The 19,878-nt window shown below is 39.2% G+C and overlaps 1 protein-coding gene across 1 annotated transcript in view; it reads right to left on the minus strand.

Moving 5' to 3' along the window:
- The window catches only part of cdh6 (cadherin 6), a 103,094-nt gene that overhangs the window by 14,008 nt on the left and 69,208 nt on the right, over nt 1–19,878 (minus strand). Inside the window, exons 6-7 of the mRNA XM_038275602.1 lie at nt 19,214–19,401; nt 7,583–7,836 (exon numbers count right to left, since the gene is read on the minus strand). Coding sequence (XP_038131530.1) covers nt 7,583–7,836; nt 19,214–19,401 — 442 coding nt within the window. The remainder of the gene's footprint in view (nt 1–7,582; nt 7,837–19,213; nt 19,402–19,878) is intronic.

The following is a 19,878-nucleotide window of genomic DNA, read 5'->3' on the forward strand; positions in this document are numbered from 1 at the left end:
TAGTGTCAGAGCATCTATGTTAATTAGTCCAAACGTGACCATGGATGAAAGTTTTGCATCGTTCTCTGTTTTCATTCCTTTCGGTGATTTAGCTGATAAACAGGTGCGACCAACCAGGGATCTCTGAGGTTTTTGTTTATAACACAGACAGCAACGCGCTAACTCAGGCTAATTTAGCAAAAATGCTCTTTTTCTTCTAGAAGACTCTGATATATCACCTTTGACTGGGTTGTTAAGAATAAACAGAGAATTGATTGGTGCAAAAAAAAAAGCTTAGCCTGCCAGGTGTGTGTAGGTGCATAAAAGTCTCCATAAACAAGCTAAGATGGTAATGGGAGAGGAAAGTGCTGATACCATCAACGAAGGGATAAAAAACAAAGCTGCTGCACGTTTTCTCCAGCACAGCTTTTTTTCCCAGGTGCAACAATAACAACCGAGGAATCTGTACCAATGGCGGATGGAACCCTTAGAGCCAGGCATGATGTCAAAACTCTGCAGTGAAATGTGATACTAAACACACAAATGGAAAAAATTACATAGTAAATAATGTATAAGTTAAAAAGGAATAAACTAAAACCAAATATCAGCTGTTTAGAAACAGGTAGGTGGGTTTCCTGCTACAACCTGAAGAGAGGAAATAAACTTGGAGGCAGTTAGATAGAAATGAGGACTAAATTTTGGTTCACAGGGTTGATTAATGTTGAATGTTGTAGGAAACCATTTTTGGACTGTGGGAGGAAGTCGGTGTATGTACCAGAGCTGCTCGGGGCCCCGCCCCTTCTTATGATGTCAACATATGGCAACTCCACTCGGACAAACTGTATTGAACCCGTTTCTTAAGGATCAAATGTTGGAGTCGATTCTTTTGCTATTATTTTACATTTCATCGGTCTAAAGTTGTGGAAAGTACAAAATTATAGTCAGTCTTGAAGGAAAGTACTCCGTTTTAAGACTGAGTTCTGACTTTTAACAAAGTGACAAAAAGTCTCAGTTTATTTTTATTCTTTTTGTTAAGATCTTAGCTGAGGGAGGACAAATGAAACATCTTAAAAAAAATGACTTTTGTAGAGATTTTAGATAAATAAAACAGTTATTCTACATGTAGGCAATGAATGGTTGTTGTTGACGCAAAGTTAAAAGTAGTGTAGCTTAATGTGGCTAACTGACCAAGCTAGGCTAACCTGTTAGCTACCGAGCACAGCTACTTTGTTCACCATAAACAGATTTTTCCGTTTTGTTATCAATCAGGTAAAACTTCATCGGTCATTAGACACGCTAACGCTACAGATGCTATCGACATGGCACACTGACGCAGCGTGATGTTATTATCGTTGTCTGGGCAACCACAATGTTTTACATCATGTGGCGACGTTCAGCCAATCATTTAGCGTAACGTCATCGGCTGAGTAGGTCTGGTACCTACACCGGAGTACCTGGAGAGAACCACGCACGCACAGGGAGACATGCAAACTTCAAGCAAAAAAAACCCCGGGCTGGGAATCGAACTCGGAACCTTCTTGATGCAAGGCAAAAGTGCTACCCACTGCGACACTGTATCCATCCGACCGTAGAAAACCAAAACCAAAAAAAGATAAAGTGTTCCTTTAAACACTGTTGTTCTGTATCCTCCAAGCATTAAAATTCCAAAGCTGTGCCAAAAGTAAAAGAAAAACAAAGTTGTAAAAATGCATTCCCTTTGACATTGTGTAAAGTTCGAGAATCTGATTATGTCAGGATTAAATCTCAAGGCCGGAGCGATTTCCATACTTCTCATGAGTGCTGGAAAACCCAGATAAATATTTTATTTCAATTTTGTTTCCTGCTCCTTTTTCTTTCTCTGGCTTATAAAGACAAAGGGCTAGTGAAGCATGAAGCTGGCAGCCACAGCCTTGGAGCGATCAGTGTTACTGTGTTTGGATGAATGAGGCAAAATGAGCAATCATTTTATTCATTTACAAACTATCAACCAAAACATCTAAACAGGTTCACCCATCATCTACCCTGCAGATTAAACTCTACAGGCTTCAGTTTTGCATCAGAATGTAAAACTGAATTATTCTTGCAAGGTCAATTTCTTCCAGCAAAGAAGTTTATTACTTTTTTAAAATGCCTCTGAGTGAAAGGAAAACATGCCAGTAAGGCATCTGTGCTTCAAGGAATCCCTTTAATATACCCAATATATTCCTGTTTTCCACTGCAACTCAAATATCAGAGAAGTGTAGAGTAAAAGCCTTATTTCTACCACTGTTAGGAAATCATGTTATTACCAAAAAAATCTCCAGTTTAAAACATGGCTGCAGTTAGTAAAGTCCTGGGAACAACGCCCACAGCAATTTGATCAGAATATAGTTTAATGCATTCATTGTTTATTGCATTGCACCTTCTGAACCAAAGTGCTTTCCATAAGTGCAATAAAACACAATTATCACATTTTGAAAAAATAAATAAAATAAACCAGTTTAAAATATAAACTGTGTGGAAAAGAAGTCACTAAATTGGTCAGGGATTCTTTCTGACAAACCAATCTAACAGCTTTCTTTTAAAGTAGAGAACTGACACATCTAACTCCTGAGACAAGATGATATTTGATACACTGAGTGTTACAGGTGTGATTTTTTTAAAACTTTACAATCACACCAGTTGGAGCAGGGATAAATTGATCAACTACATCCCTGCTGGTGTTGTTGTTGGTTCAAATCCCTCCCTAGTGTCCGCGCCCATCCATGCAGCTTCCACCGGCCTGGATTTTTACAGAACACCTAGGAAAGTTTGAAACTATGCAAATAGTTGTGCTCACAATATCATGCTGAGGATTGGTGAACGAAAATATTACCACAATCATCAGATTGTGAAAAAAAAGTTGGAAAGAAATGGGTGTTACTAATAGACGATACAAAGAGGGTTTAAAGGTGTTGCGTTCAACTCTACATCCAGTGTGATGTAGTGCCCTATACTGCCACCTAGAGTCTACCAGGGGTACTGCGCAGGGAAAATAAAACGCTACAAACCCTAAAGAGGAAAAATACGTCGACTTTGTCCGAATGTCCGCCCTAACGCCTAAATTCCTCAATCACCACAGTAGCAGCCATTCAAAATGGCCATTTAAAGAAAAAAGCAAAATCCCCTCCAACTTGTAGCCACTGCAGTGACCCCCTCTTGCATATGTTTTTACTCTGACTCCACCCTTTCACTGTATTACAGGGTCTGTCCATCAGATGGCGCTACTCTTTAGATCTTAATGTCCACAAATCATAACAGAATGTATATTTTAGTATAAATATTGATGTTTATAAAGGAATTGTAGAGGACCAGCCAAGGACCCATTAAGGACAGTGGGGAAGTTTTGAATGGTTATTACAGTATATATAGCAGGACTATATAGCGGACTTTATAGTGAAATCAGTTAACTTACAGGTGCTGGTCATAAAATTAGAATATCATGAAAAAGTAGATTGATTTCAGTAATTCCATTTAAAAAGTGAAACTTGTATATTATATTCATACATTACATACAAACTCATATATTTCAGATGTTTATTTTGTTTAATTTTGATGATTACAAATGACAACAAATGAAAATCTCAAATTCATCATATCAGAAAATTAGAATATTACTGAAGACCAATAAAAACAAAGGATTTATAGAAATGTTGGCCAACTGAAAAGTATGAACATGAAAAGTATGAGCATGTACAGCACTCAGTATTTAGTTGGGCCTCCTTTGGCCTGTATTACTGCAGCAATGCGGCGTGGCATGGAGTCGATCAGTCTGTGGCACTGCTCAGGTGTTATGATAGCCCAGGTTGCTCTAATAGTGGCTTTTAGCTCTTCTGAATTGTTGGGTCTGGTGTATTGCATCTTCTTCTTCACAATACCCCATAGATTTTCTATGGGGTTAAGGTCAGGAGAGTTTGCTGGCCAATTAAGAACAGGGATACCATGGTCCTTCAACCAGGTACTGGTAGCTTTGGCACTGTGTGCAGGTGCCAAGTCCTGTTGGAAAATGAAATCTGCATCTCCAAAAAGTTGGTCAGCTGCAGGAAGCATGAAGTGCTCTAAAACTTCCTGGTATGTGGCTGCGTTGACCCTGGACCTCAGAAAACACAATGGACCAACACCAGCAGATGACATGGCACCCCAAACCATCACTGACTGTGGAAACTTTACACTGGACTTCAAGCAACGTGGATGAAGTGCCTCTCTTCTTTTCCTCCAGACTCTGGGACCTTGATTTCCAAAGGAAATGCAAAATTTACTTTCATCAGAGAACATAACTTTGGTCCTGTTTCTCTTTAGCCCAGACAAGACGCTTCTGACGCTGTCTGTGGTTCAAGAGTGGCTTGACACAAGGAATGCGACAGCAGAAACCCATGTCTTTCATACGTCTGTGTGTGGTGGTTCTTGAAGCACTCACTCCAGCTGCAGTCCACTCTTTGTGAATCTCCCCCACATTTTTGAATGGGTTTTGTTTCACAATCCTCTCCAGGGTGCGGTTATCTCTCTTGCTTGTACACTTTTTTCGACCACATCTTTTCCTTCCCTTCGCCTCTCTATTAATGTGCTTGGACACTGAGCTCTGTGAACAGCCAGCCTCTTTAGCGATGACCTTTTGTGTCTTGCCCTCCTTGTGCAAGGTGTCGATGGTCGTCTTTTGGACAACTGTCAAGTCAGCAGTCTTCCCCATGATTGTGTAGCCTATAGAACTAGACTGAAAGACCATTTAAAGGCTTTTGCAGGTGGTTTGAGTTAATTAGCTGATTAGAGTGTGGCACCAGGGGCCATCAATTTTGAACCTTTTCACAATATTCTAATTTTCTGATATGATGAATTTAGGATTTTCATTTGTTGTCATTTGTAATCATCAAAATTAAACAAAATAAACATCTGAAATATATGAGTTTGTATGTAATGTATGAATATAATATACAAGTTTCACTTTTTAAATGGAATTACTGAAATCAATCTACTTTTTCATGATATTCTAATTTTATGACCAGCACCTGTACTGTTCTGATAGAAGATCACTACTTTTCACTCCCCGTTGGTCATGTAACTCCATCTCCACCACACGGAGCCTGCACCATCTTTTGGAGAGCTCTCCTCACATAGCATTCTGGAACATAGCTGCTCGTCTAGTGACTATGGATAATCATAAATTTCGAGTTCACTACTTTTTCACCCACTAAAGGTTCGGACACTCATTTAAAATGGCGTAACCCCTATATAGTGCGCTATATACAGAGAGTAGAGCGTACATTCTGACACAGCCATCATCTCCAAAAGCAAAGATCGAAAGATCCTGGTTATACCAAAACTAACATTCTATGCAGATTCCTCCAGCTGCTCACCAAGCCTCAGACACAGAGTAGAATCAGAGATAAATCACCAGTTTATGTTTAATCAACTTGTTGTAGCAATGTGTAGCATGTTCAGGTAGGTCATCTTTAACTCAGCCTCATATACAGGTTTTATTTGCCAACAGCAGATTTTAATGGTAAAATTCTCCTTATTTAAAGAGTTCTGTCACATCTCAGTCGATCCGGCTGGAACACGCACAGAACCAAAGCCTAAACTTTTAACGAGGACAGTGTCCTCCAAACATATTTTAAAGGCCTGAGCAATTAATCAGTTTCCATCACAGTCAAACGACGACGACTGAATTTTTAACACCTCAGCAACAAACTGCAGTTCAGCTCCTTCTAACGTGTTAAAGACGTGCCCCCTCATCTTCAGCGTTGGTGTTAAGGTGTGCAGGTGTCTGCGTGTGTCACTGCCAGGAAATAAATCTAGAAACTTCCTGATCCCAGGGAGCCTCCAGGCTTCCCACCCCTCCTCCACGGCGCGGCGTTAAATGCCACCGGGAAGCTCCGTCGCTGATGACGGGCGATAAAAGAGAATGATATCGTATTTGACACATGCAGTAAAGCGCTGGAACTTCAACCTTGAGAGCCAACTCCCTCAGTGCGTCGTAAAAATGAAAAAGGCTGCGACGGAGAGGAGGTGCCGCCTCACACCTTGCTGCCACCGATGCCTTTTATTGGAGTCACTCTGATAATTATGGATCTGCATGAACTGAGGGAATCCTGGACCTGCTTCTAATGCAGTAACTAAACCGGCTTACACGGCTGCTTTTAGTGATCTAATAAATATTTATCATAATTCACAGACCTTTTGTCTTTTCCTTACATTTAAAATAAATATGACTTAGTTTATATTCAGTGACAACAGACATGAAACCTCCAGCAAGTTTATTTTAAATAACATTTTAGTTCCCTTTTCTTCATTTAGTGGAAAAAGTAGCCTTAGTTTATGGAATTATATCAAAAGTTAAGTAGTTGATTTTTCTGCAGCTCAAAGGAGGAAGCAGGTAAGGTGCGATTCTTCACAGCAAAGCCGACCGGTTTCACTTCCAGGGATTAAATCCAGCTTCAAACCAGCAATACTTTTTTTTCAAGGAGGATGACCTTTATAGATAATCTGCACAAGAGTTTCTGCAAAATCTGGGAAAGTACGGGATCAGTTTGAAGTGTTCAGTTAGATCAAAGGAGGATTGAAATCACTTGAAGTGTTTTCACAGTTGATTTCAGTTTTCTTTCTACACATGTTGGAAAAATGTTCATTTAAATGAATTTCCAGGATAACAAAAAAAAGTTAAACTTATTTTCATCAAAATAAGCGTCAATCATTCTGGTGATGTGTTTACGTAATGAAATTCTACGTTCTCATCCTCATTTGCACCTACCCTTGGTGAGTCTCAGATAGTGGAAAAATTGCAAATCTTCTTTTGGAAAGTAAGCTTGGATGAGTGATGCAAACAGTAACTTTTAAACAGAGCGTGCACCAGGAGAAATAAGCTTGTGCACGCTCTCGCACGTGTTTAATAGGCGTTCCTTCTTGGGAGAGGGTACAGGCTTTTGCACGTGCATTTTATTGTATTTATTTAAAGTGGAGAGGGCGGATCTTTTCAAAAAATCTCCAAAATCCTCCGCTATAACTTGAAGGAATTTAACTTAGTATTTTGCAGAACTGGAAGGAGTCTGATTTCATTCTGGTGGTGAAAAAAGTTGACCATTTTCCTTTATCATGATGTATCATACCCCAGAGCCCCATGATACATCATTAGTCGGGTGGGTGAGCGGTTAGGGTGTCAGACTTGGATCCCAAAGGTTACTGGTTCGACTCCCGACCCGCCAGGTTGGTGGTAATTAACCAGCGCTCTCCCCCATCCTCCTCCATGACTGAGGTACCCTGAGCATGGTACCGTCCCGCCACACTGCTCCCTTGGGGCGCCATTTGAGGGCTGCCCCCTTGCACGGGTGAGGCATAAATGCAATTTCATTGTGCGCAGTGTTCACTTGTGTGTGCTGTGTCACAATGACAATGGGAGTTGGAGTTTCCCAAAAGGGCTTTCATTAGGTGTTTTATTTGATGTGAGAAAAATATGATACACAACAAATTGCATTCCTTTTCCAAGCGTCTAGATGTTTCCATCGATCTCTGTGTTTTTTCCTGCCTTTATGTTCACAGTCTGATCTCTGCAGACATATTCAATAGATCAGCTATTTGCACCTTAAGACTTTACCTGACTAGGCTGTGTTTGTCGTCGGGATCCGACGCGCTGACCGAGCCGATGATGGTGTTCCTCGCCGCGTCCTCCCTGACCTCCATGATGTAGGTGGGCCGCTCGAACACCGGCGGCTCGTCCACGTCCTCCACCACGATCTTCACGCTGGCTTCGTCCCTGAAGGGACCCATGGAGTAGAAGCGAGGGTTGATGTGGACGTTTTCCACCTGGATCCGGAGGCTGTACTGCCGCTTCTTCTCGTAATCCAGAGGCTGAAACAGGAGAAGACGACAGTCCTTAATAGACAGTAAGCTCTGGTGGGTTGATTAGCGTTGAGGTCGAAGCTTTTATTCTATATTCAGCATCACGTTCTGCTGTTAAGCACTAATCCAAGCACATTTACTTTAAGGTTATTTTTTATTCATTAAATGTGTCTCTTAGATCACCTAACGGCCTCATCTGAGGGGGTCTTAGTGTCTTCAGAGACACTAACAAGACCGCTGATGGACACAAAGAGCCCAGCTTCCAGGAGATCCAATAACTGCTGATGTGACTCATGTTGCCTTTCAGTGAGGGAGGGGGGAAAAAAACTACACATGAAGATAACAAGCTGCCTTCATTTAAAAAAGGAAAGGATTTATGTCAGTAGTTTTTAGACTCCAAATCTGGTTAATTTGAACTGAGCAGAAACAAAAGAAAAAAACAAGATAACTTTTCTTCTGTCGACTCCTTAAGATGCTTTTCAGCTTGATTTCCTGATCCTCGGCGCTCTGCGGCTCTGTAACAATCAATCAGCGCTGCGGTTTGATCTTCCTAGGGTGACATCTGTTCCTTTTGGTGTGTTTCGTCTTTAAATGAAAAGATCAGTGCGACAGATTAGCGCTCCGTCAGAGGACAGCCAGACTCGGAGAGCTTCAGTGTGATAAAATATGAAATGAAGTGCAGGAATCTCATTTTGTTTTCTGATTAAAAGTGGACAAAAGAAAACAGTTCAGATGTTGAAATGTCTCAAAATAAGTGCAAGAAACTAACTTAAATCATTTAGAATATCCAATTATTACTGATTTGCACCTAAAGAAAAATGATCAGTTCCTGATTTGTTTGTTTTAGGAGACAGGAGGCCTGAATGTTTGTCAACACTGTGATATTGCATCATTGAGTGTCATTCAAACCCTTAAAGTCGTAGGAAGCGGCTGTTCCAACCGTTGCATTTCCAAATTCTCCCAAGTGGTGCCCGACTTTACACCAGTGAATAAAGTGAATGTGATTGGTCGTTTATCAAGGGGGCGGGATTGTTGGGGCGGAAGGTTCGAAAGAAAGTTTGGTTGTGGCCGGTTTGTCGGAAGTATCTTGCTAATCAGTTAGCAACTTAGTGCTAGTAGGTTCCCAATGGGAATTTCCATTGGGACCAAGTAGCACTAAATTGGTGACTTAGAAACGACACTGTCAAGGAACGCTATGGACAGAGGAAACATGACAGAGGAGGAGAGTTTAGTGTTGAAAGTCGTGGATGAGTCTCCATCATACATTTTTTATTTAGAGGAGGAAAGCGTGATGAAGATGTTGTGGAAGAGGACGCCAGGGCGGCAGAAGCTTGGTTTGGTGTAGAAGGCTTCCAGCCGTACATGTTTGAGCCCTTTCCTCACAACGCTGCCAGTTCTGTTAGCTCTACGCCTGCTGAAGACACAGACGTCCATCCCCGTGAACACTGGGACGGAACTCAGTGGGAAAGGAAAGGATTCTTATTTCAACCGTTGCGTACATTAGCTGCAACATATGAATCAAGATACTATGACTGAAAAAATTTGATTGACAGATGACCTTTGATATAAGATTGGCTGAATTTAGGTGTACAAGCTGACGTATAACTAACTGGCCTGCATAAGATAATGAAAAAAACCACAGATTTTAGGACAGGACTTTTCTAACTTTTGAGACAATATGGTCTGATAAAGAATACATTAAATATGACTTCCATACCATTTTAAATATGAAAATACATAAAACTGATATGTTTAGATCATGTCTGTTAGGTTAATTGGCTTCTCTAAATTCTCCTTAGGTGTTCGTGAATGGTTGTTTGCCCTGTTTGTCTCTGTGTTGCCCTGCAATGGATTGGCGATCTGTCCAGGGTTTACCCCGCCTCTCGCCTGTAGACAGCTGGAGATAGGCACCAGCACCCCTCATGACCCCCTTAGGAAAAGCGTAATGAAAAATGGATGGATGGATGGATTTTAACAATAAATGTCTGTCATGATATGATCGCAAAGTATGCGATTGATATGGTGCAATAGAATCTGTTTATCTACATTTCATTACAAACAAACAGCATTATTTTAATTCTAATATTAATAATATCAATGGTAATAACTTGTTCACCATGTTATTTTATTGGAATATTTTATTCTCTTTTATTAATCTAAAATCCATAGTCGAGCGAACTTGATTCTGTATTTTAAAGAAGTTTTGAAGCGGTATAGTTGTTTTTATTTCTTTTTATATTTGTATTTTTCATTGTAAAATTCTTACCGTTGTGTTTTTAGGAAGAGAATTTTAAGATCTATGCTGGGAAAACAGATGAAAAATAGCCTTTTGGCTTATTCTAGAGCATTGTCCCTGTCAAATGAATAAATAAATAAAAAGAAATAAATAAAATATAATCGCATGCTTCTGAATTAAAAAAAAAAGGTGCATCTTAAAGATAATAATGTAACATCACTATCTTCATAACATCATAATTATCCTTCTAATTGGCTGGTTAATCATTTAATGGATGTATTGTTAAAGCTCTACTCAGTGTCCTGATTAAATCAAAAAAGCAAATCATGTTCTCTGATGCTCTAAGTTCCTACTTTGATTAGGCCTTTTTTTCTAGATGTTGCTGTTTAAATATCAACTGATGGTCTGACATTCTTCTTCAGGATTCTCAGGTATGAAGCAGGATCTGTGGTTCAAATTCACCTTTTTCAGACTTATCACTTTAGTGTGTTTTTAAAAACATCTTTTTGGGTTTTCTTTTGGCATCTTAGAGCCGTCTTCATGTCGTCTTGTCTTTATCATTCTGTTCATTCTATCATTTTTACCATCAGTCTCTATTCTGTCAGTTTCTCTTGTTTTTCCTCCATCGCTCTTTTTTTCAGTCCATCTTCCTTCCATTAGCCGTTCTTTTGTCTTTTCTTCCGTTAGTCTATTTTTCCAACTGTCGTCTTTCTTTATTCTGTCCCTCTTAGTCTTTCTCTCGGTTATGTTTCATCTGTAGTCTTTCTTTTCATCATTCTGTCATTTTTTCTATCATTTTTTTTCAATCAATCAGTCTTTTAATTCCTTCTGTGATCCGTCTGCCATCTTTCTACATATTAATTATTTTCCTTCCATTTTCTGTGTTTTCTGTCGTTCCTAATTTTCTCTTTCCTTCTTTTTTTCTCTCTCCCACTCTGAATCCAGATTTCCTTGTGGCATATTTTAGTAAAAGCACCTCTGAACCTTTTAAATTTCTGTCTGATCTCCACTGGAAACATCAGTTACACGATTCCTCAGATGATGAAACCAGACTAACAAGATTATTTCAGGTCATGTGAATATTGAAAATTAGGCAAATGAGCCTCAAACGTTTCTCTTTGAAAGCATAATCCTTTAGTCTTTAATTTAACTTTTTGAATTTAGAGGTTTGAACCAAAAACGGATGCAACAAACTTTACTAAAATATATCTTCTTAAATTCAAATTTCTAAAACTGAACAGTGTTTTTTCTTTCTTATTGCTCTATTTTTGTCTTCTATTTGTTTTGCATGAAGGAAACCGCTTCAAGGATCTCCTGATAATCCTATAATTTATGTTCTGCTCTTCATGTTGTTTGTTTTTTTAGGATCTGCTGTTTTTTACTCAGTTTCAAAGTTTTAGTCAGCCCAGGTATCCCTATATTGATGGAAATAATTGGGAGGCGATGCATTTTAATGAGCGCAGAGCTGGATCAGAGTGAACTTCCTCGTGGGCAGCAACTAGAAGAGGAGTCATGGCGGGCCTGAGCTATGCAAATAAAGTCCAGATGCGTTTTGATCCCTGAATCATTGCATATTTAGGAGTGAATGATTTCTACAGTCTAACGCTGGGATGGACCGGGTCGCAGCACGTCCACCTGAGAAACAGGACCAACCGGATGAAAAGCCTGTTTAATTATCAGGCTCAGAATTAGAGCACGCTCAGTCCGCACCGACCTGCAGCACCGCGGCGGCTACAAAAGGCAATTATGTCATCCGCCGCTTAATGACGGCGTGATGGAAGGGATCGATGGGAGGCTGCAGAGAGGGCCGCTTGATGAGGCTGACAGATACAGTGAAATACATCAAACGCACCACAGCTGCACGCTGCGATCCATACAGAGCATCAATACTTCAGCCTCAACCTCTAGTAGGAACGGATCTCGCATGAAACAAATGTACTGGAAGTGAGAGCGAGTGTACGACCAAATCCAATAAGTCTGCTGTCCGTCTTCTGCCTGCTGGAGCAAAGAGGAAACACAAAGTTCCTCTCATGCTCTCTGCTTTATTGAGAGAGCTGCGTGTTTTTCCTACCTGTTGTTTAAAGTCGGGGAAGAAGAAATAACTTAATTTAATCTGGAATAATTCTTACAAGTATTTACAGCATAAAATAATTTGCAAGCTTGAACATGACAGAGCAACATCCAGACAGATTTCTCAAAGTTGTTTGTCTTTGATCTGCACTACGAAAACGATCTAGAAATAAGTAAAAATGTCTTCAGTAAAACGTATTTACCCTTAATTTGAGCTGGAAAATAAGATGATTTGCCAACAGAATGACAATTTTTACTCTTATAATAAGATATTTAGATAATATGCTTGGAATAAGACAATGCAAATGTTTATTGTCTTATTTTAAATTGTCTTGTTCCATTGGCAAAGTGTCTCACTTACCTACGCAATAAAAAAAACCTTTTTTACTAAGAAAAAAAACACTTAAATTTCAATTTCTTGCAGTGTGCTACCCTGCTACTTCTCACCCTCCCATCTGAAAGCTCAGCGTCTCTTCAATCCCAGTCTGCGCATCTGAACCACATCGACACGGTTCATGTAGGTTTTAGGCCAGTAAAGCAGCCAGAAAATTAAGTTTGATTGCTCAGATTCACCGTTTGAGAGCTATAATGCTTGTTCAGTCGCTTCACTGCTCCAGCAATCAAATATATGTCTACGTTTTTTTACAGTTCAACCATCTCTAAAGTGTTCACTTTTAAAGCTCAGAGATTTGTAGATATTTTCTTGTACTGATAAACGGATTAAAGAATCATATAGATATTCCTTTTCAGTGAGCTTGTATAAGAACTCTCTCTGTGCATTGCAAAACGGATGTAATAATTTATTAAAATAAGTGTATTTACCCTTAATATGAGTAGGTAAATAAGTGAATGTGCAAATGGAGTACTTTTACCCTTAAAATAAGATAATTAGATATTATGGATTTGAAATGCAGTTGTTTTTTCTTAATTTATATATAAATGTATTATACCACTGATAGAGTGTTTCACTTAATTGCTTAATTCAAGAAAAAATGCATTTATTTTAAGAAAGATTGATTTAGATTTCTATATTATTTGAAGTGTATTTTACCTGCAGTCTTAAAAGAAATAATGATTTATGTTTTTACAATAATACAATCACTGGTGCAATGTTCTAAAACATTGAATCATCTCCCTTAGTTTGAAACCTCAATGATAAAAACTAAATAATCTAGTTTTCTTCAGTCTGATTACTAAAGTATTGTTTATTTTGTTATAAATCTCTAATAACATTGATGTTAAATGAAAAATACATCAATTCATTAGATGACCAAGTTTCTATATTGAGGTTTTAATAATCTAGAATGAATCAGAATTTATAATCAATTGCTTCGTGATACTGTTCCAAGTGTAATATTTATACAATTTATTTCTTGAAAAACTTTCATTTTTATATTTATATGTAATATTTTTAATATTCTATTAGAAAACTTGCAGCAAAAACTTCCTCATTAGGCCATTTGTCTTAATTTGTTTGATCATAACAGCTCATGCACAAATAATTGATGTACGGAAGCAGCTGGCCAAGCCTACCAAACCTCCCTATTAATGAAAGCAGCTACTAAAGCTAAAGCCGGGCGCACACTGTTACATTTGTTGCCCGTTTCAGGCCGATTCTCGAGTCGTGTGAGAGTTTTTCGATTGGGCCGAGTTTCAGCCTCCTTGTGCATCCTGCGTTTTGTCGTATACATGTGGGGCGATCAGCCTCTAACGACCACCTCCTGATCAGGAATCGTGACGTAGGGAGAAAATCAAACATGTTTGAAATTTAGTTCCACTCTGACTGGTTGTCATGGTTGCGGAGGCGTGGCCTAAGATGGCTGGATGATGAAGTTATTGGTACATGCTTTTACATGCCCTTTAGGCCTCATTAATATATATATATATATATATATATATATATATATATATATATATATATATATATATATATATATATATATATATATATATATATTAATGATTATATTATATAATATATATTAATATAATATATATATTATATTAATATATATATATATATATATATATATATATATATATATATATATATATATATATATATATATATATATATATTAATGAGGCCTATTAGTGCTGTCAATCGATTAAATTTTTTTAATTGTGATTAATCGCATCAATGCCTGAGTTAACTCGCGATTAATCGCATTTTAATCGCACATTTTTTTCCTGATTGAAAATCCTTTAAATACTCTCGATGACATACAAAAAAATACATACAGGCTAGGTTTGTGCCAATGTTCTTTTTTTAAAATGAAAACAGGTCACAGATACTGATTTATGCCAAAAATAACAAATATGTAGGCAAAAAAAAGGCCCTGAAAACAGGCTGATGTAAAAGACAGTCTTTACAGTTAATACAGTCTTTTGAACAAAGACAAGCATTTTACCCTACTGCTATAAAATTTAGTAGAGTTAACATTAGATGTTAATTAACCAAGATAATAATGAACAATTTTCAATCAATACATCAAAATCAATAGACCGACATCACTAGATGGAGGTAGTCTATGCTCTAGAAAGTTACTTTTCAGCCTCTTAACAAAAATGAGAACACACACACACCCACTCACCCACACACACACACACACACACACGATACCGACCAGTGGCGTACACAGACAGCAAGAGTGCCGTAGCAGATTCCATTTCACCTCAGTAATCAGTTTTCTCAGCGTATTTCAGGTTGCTACTAGGCAGGCTGCAGAGGGATGTACTTGGAAAATTGTACCATAAAACCACATAGCGTTAATCTCACGTTAAAAAAATTATCGCCGTTAAAATGGCCTTGCGTTAACGCGATAATAACGCGATAATTTTGACAGCACTAATATATATATATATATATATTTTTTTTTTATATAGTATAATATGGAACCTTTATTTATTATTTTTCCAATGAGAAAATCAGATAAAACAAAAACTGTCTCACTTAAATGATTGTTGTTACTTTGAAAGGAAAGCCATTATAGAGTGTTATACAAACTGTACAATGACTTCTACCCATTTTTTCAAACTTAAATATCCTCTAATAAAATATTTCCGATGCCAGGGATGTTCTTGTTTTTGTGAGATACTCGGTACACCAGAGAAAATCCATTTGTTAAGGTACAGTAATTTACATCCTAAACTGTGGCTGTCCTTGCTGTTAAATTTGCCCACTCTGTCCTACATTTCCACAGCATGTAGAGCAGATTTATTCTTGGTAATCATCTAATATATTTCCATTATATTACATCTCCCATTTAACTTTAAAGGGTATCATTGCTGAAAGTATATATGGTGGCGTATTTACATCTCAGCTGAGTTCTGCATCATATTCATACTGGCTTCAGATGCACAGTTTTAATCCAGTGATGCTGTTGGCGCATTAATCCCCAGCCGGGTGAAGCAGATGGCTGCCCTCATGAAGTCCGGTTTATGCTGGAGGTCTCTTCCTGTTAAAGGGGAACCCTCCCCTCTGACTCTGTATATTCTCACAGGACACTATTACCCTGAACTGGACTCTGTTAAAACAAACCTAACTGGATTGGATTTATTTGGACTATTTCAAACTGTTTACATCCTCTTTAAACCAGGGCTGCAGAGCTACAGATTTATCCTGTTTTTCCTCTTCTGAGAGACTTTAAAGTCTTAAATCATTAATCCCATTATATTAAAAACAGCCAGTAGATACTGGGCAGAAATCTGTTTCCAAATGATGATTTTTTTCCCTTTTATTTAAACCTACTAATCCCTAATAAACCTAATAACTGTTCCAATATTGTTAATATTTTTTTATATCTCCATGGAGGACTGTTGACTTATTTCAACCACTGGAGGTTTTGCAGCATGGTTGACCTTTTTCAGGTCATGCCACAATATTTCCCTGTTGGTTAAGTCTAGACTTTGACTAGACCACACAAACCCATCCATGTCTGATGTTATGGAATTATCCGGAAGTGGATTTGCTTGTGGGGAAACCTGAGGTCTCTTGAGCATGAGGTCACAGACTGAAGGTCGGACATTCTCCTCCAGGGATTTCTGTTAGAGAGCAGAATTTACTGTCCCTTCTGTTCCAGCAAGTTTAGGTCCAGTTAAAGCAAAGCATCAACTTATAGCTCATCATCACAAAGTTCAAATATGTGCTTTGTTTTTAGAAATGATTCCAATTCTGAGACAGACCATTCTGTTCTTTTAGGTCTGCAGCCATTTTTGACACTCAACTGTCATAGAGGACATGTTTTATCCACTTTTTTATTGTTGAATCGTGAACTCTGACCTTAAAGTATTAAACCCTGCAGCCAGGGCTTTAAATGTTGCAGTGGATTCCTTTGTGACTTTCTGAATCAGTCCCTCTGTTATGCCAGAAGCCATGATATTACCTTTGAACACTGGGGAAGGAAGATGCAGTTGCAGCAAACACTCCAAAAGACACCAGACAGGAACATGTGATGTGACATCAATGGCGTAAATATTGGTAACAAAAACAGCAGTTGCTTACGGGCCCACGACCTCTTAGGGGCCCCATCACTGACACCTGGTTGGCCCCCTATGCACTTGTAGACTAGGACGTCTGTTTGCAGATCTAATGGTGCGAAAAATTCCTCTTAGACCCCCTGATACTGAAGGAACTGACTGCACAGGACCTTATTTATACCGCAACACCGTTTAAACACGACACCAATTAGCAAAGCAGACAGTGGTTCTTTTAATTACTATTACTATTACTATTAATAACTTTGTATAGTTCATATAATATGTTTCAAACCGCAATAAAGATCTTAAAAGAACGATGTATTTGAGTATTTTATTTTTTACACTACGACTTTGAATTCTGGGTAACCCAGAGCATCGATAAAAACCATAACCGTTACGTACAATGTGTTAGCGACCATGGATAGCAAAAAGAGGTACTTAAGTGGATTCCAGAAAAGAAAGAGGAAAGAAGAGCTGCTGGAAGAAGGGAAAAAACTTCCTAAAATAAACACGTTCTTTCAAAGAACCGAAGAGGTAGAGGAGGACGTAGCTAAGCATCTCCCTGAAATGAGTTTTAGTAACTTGGGATGTCTGTAACATGTGATGGTGCGCAGTCACCAATGGTTCCATTCAAGGTGCGCAGTCACTATTTTTTCATTTGTATGAAAATTGTGAGAATTGCATAATCGTATCTTCTTGGCCGATTTATGGAACTGTCGCCGTATCCTGAACCTTTATCACGTGTTGTACTTCATATAGGGCCCACCCAGATGATGTTGCTTACGGGCCTATTGTTGTGTCGTTTCATCATTGGGTAACATGGCAGAGGAACCACACCTTTAAGTCTGCTCAAGTGTTTTACTGGCTGATCTCAGAATCATACAGCTGCAAAATATATCATCTGTAATGTTATCTGTCAGTTACAGGAAGAACTTGGAGGAATCCAGACATGTTGAACCAGGAAACCAACAAAGGACACATGTAGCCCCCCTGCTAGGCCATTTAAAGCACAGACCTATCAGTCACAGCCTGGGCTAAGATTTCCTGATCATTGGAGATGCCCCAGCTTTCCAAAGCAGAGGTTACAGATCTCGCAAAGTTATCATGTTCCATGTTTTACTGTAGAGTTAAATCATTTTTATCAGCACTGTTTATGCAACAGGAGAAAAAACTGAAGCTTTTCTTCACACTTTTATTGTGAAATCCTCTTAGGAAAACCGCCCAATAAGAAGCTTGTTCTTTAGATGTGCGCCAACTAAAACATAATCCTATTTCAATGTAAATATTCCAGAGTGATGCAAGAAAGAGCTGCAGGTCACAGTTAAACTGCACCCCGCTGATGTGTAAAAACTACTTAATAAAGTAGGCATTAAAACAACATAACCTCTGACTGAGCCCAGCTGCTCTGTAAACACGAGGGGAGCTGCAGAGGTGTGTGTTTGCTGCAGTCTTAGACCCCCTCCACAAGCTGCTGAGAGTGTAAACAAGCATGGAAAATCTCCCAGATCAAAAGTTTAATATCCTATCTGTGTTTGGCGGCGTCCTTTTTAGGAAAAAAAAAATTAAAACAGAATCTACACAGAGTTACAGCGGCGAAAATCCTCCCCCTTGTGTACACAGGATGTTCCTCCTCTCTCCAGTTGTCATGCAGCCTGTGTGGCTGGAAAATGGAAACTTATTTGCTCAATTAGAGGCTCCAGAGCCCCGTCTTGTTTTGATGAACTCTGAGTGTAAATAAAAATGTACATTAAACGAGTCTTTTTTTTTTTTTCTGAGCAACATGCAGATGATGATGATGGTTTCTGTGTTTTAATCTCGCTGCTGTCTGCAGAAGGCCTCTGAGGAGGAATAAATGCTCCCATCAATTAGAGTGAAGACAGCCTTACAGACAACACTGAGGGGAAAGCTTTTAGCGGTGAGCCTCTTTAGCCTAAACGCCTTCAGATTTGGAGAATAAATCAAACTCTAACAGTTAAAAATGGTGGACGACACACAGTGCCTCATATTATCCCTTAAATGTTTTCTTAGGGCTAAATACAAGCCTGCAGGCCTAAATGAAGGTTAAATTAGCACCTAGCTGAAAATGGAAACAGTAGCTCTACTAGGACAGACCTGATCTCACAGAGCGGGCAATCAGAGCCTTAAATAGAGAAGCATCCAAGAAGCCCATGCTAACTCTGGAGGATCTGCAGAATCTCACAGCTTGGGTGGGAGGATCAGTCATCCATCCAGTGAAGTACTATTTACTGCGAACATGGAGCCCTGTGAGAAGCTGCTCTGCTCAGATCGGACCTTTTTTGTTTCTCGGCCTGCATCCAAAACGCCATGCATGGCAGAGATCTAACCCTGGACATCATCCTGACGACATCATCCCCGCTGTAGAGAATAAAGGTGGCCAAATATGATGGGGAGGCTTTTCTTTAGCAGGGAAAGAAAGCTGATCAGAGCTGAAGCTGCAGATTAAACTACAAAGAATAGAGCTAGAGTGGCATCAATACATAATCATGTGTTTAAATGGCCTAGTCAAAGCCCGGGATTACATACAGTAGAACAGACATTTTCTAACCCCCCATCCCTCTCGATCACATGTGCTCTGCTGACCTTTCTCAGCAGGATGACGCCTTCCTGCGTGGTCCTGTTGGCGATGATGTCGAACATCCCCGGCCCGTCGCTCCCGATGATCCTGTACTCCATCTCCGCGTTGGGGCCGATGTCGGCGTCCATGGCGCGGACGATTCCCACCGTGGAGCCCAGCTCGTTGGACTCCAGCACCCGGAACTCGTACAGGGCTGCAGAGAGGGGAAAAAAAGAAAAAAAAAGGTTGATCAGGTTAAGATTTTCAGCTAAATTGTAAAAGCATAAAGAGAAAATCCAAGGTTTGTGTGGTCATGACAACCGAGGTCACATCTTCTTTGCTCTAAAGCCACAGCATGGTTATGGACCTTCTAAATCAATTCAATTGAGAAGAAAAAAACAAAACAACAAAACAAACAAACAGCTTCCTTCCAAAAAGAGCTATTGACCAAAGAAAAATGTCTTTTTTTTGACCTTGTAAATGTGTAAAGAAGCGGCGTAAAAGGGTGAGTCAGACAGTTCAGGTCAGGGAGAAGGTGAGTGGGAGCAAATCAGAGCCCAGAGAAAAGCGTGTGAATAGATTTACTGCTGTTAGATTAGCAGATGAGCTGTAAAACATTCCCCGCTTCCAAAACTGACTCGCTACAAGCCCCATCGACTCTCCGAGTTCAGGAGGCAACATAAATTCAAGG

This window comes from Cyprinodon tularosa, unplaced genomic scaffold (assembly GCF_016077235.1).
Source record: "Cyprinodon tularosa strain WSP-4 unplaced genomic scaffold, ASM1607723v1 ctg97, whole genome shotgun sequence".
Taxonomy (NCBI): Eukaryota; Metazoa; Chordata; class Actinopteri; order Cyprinodontiformes; family Cyprinodontidae; genus Cyprinodon; species Cyprinodon tularosa.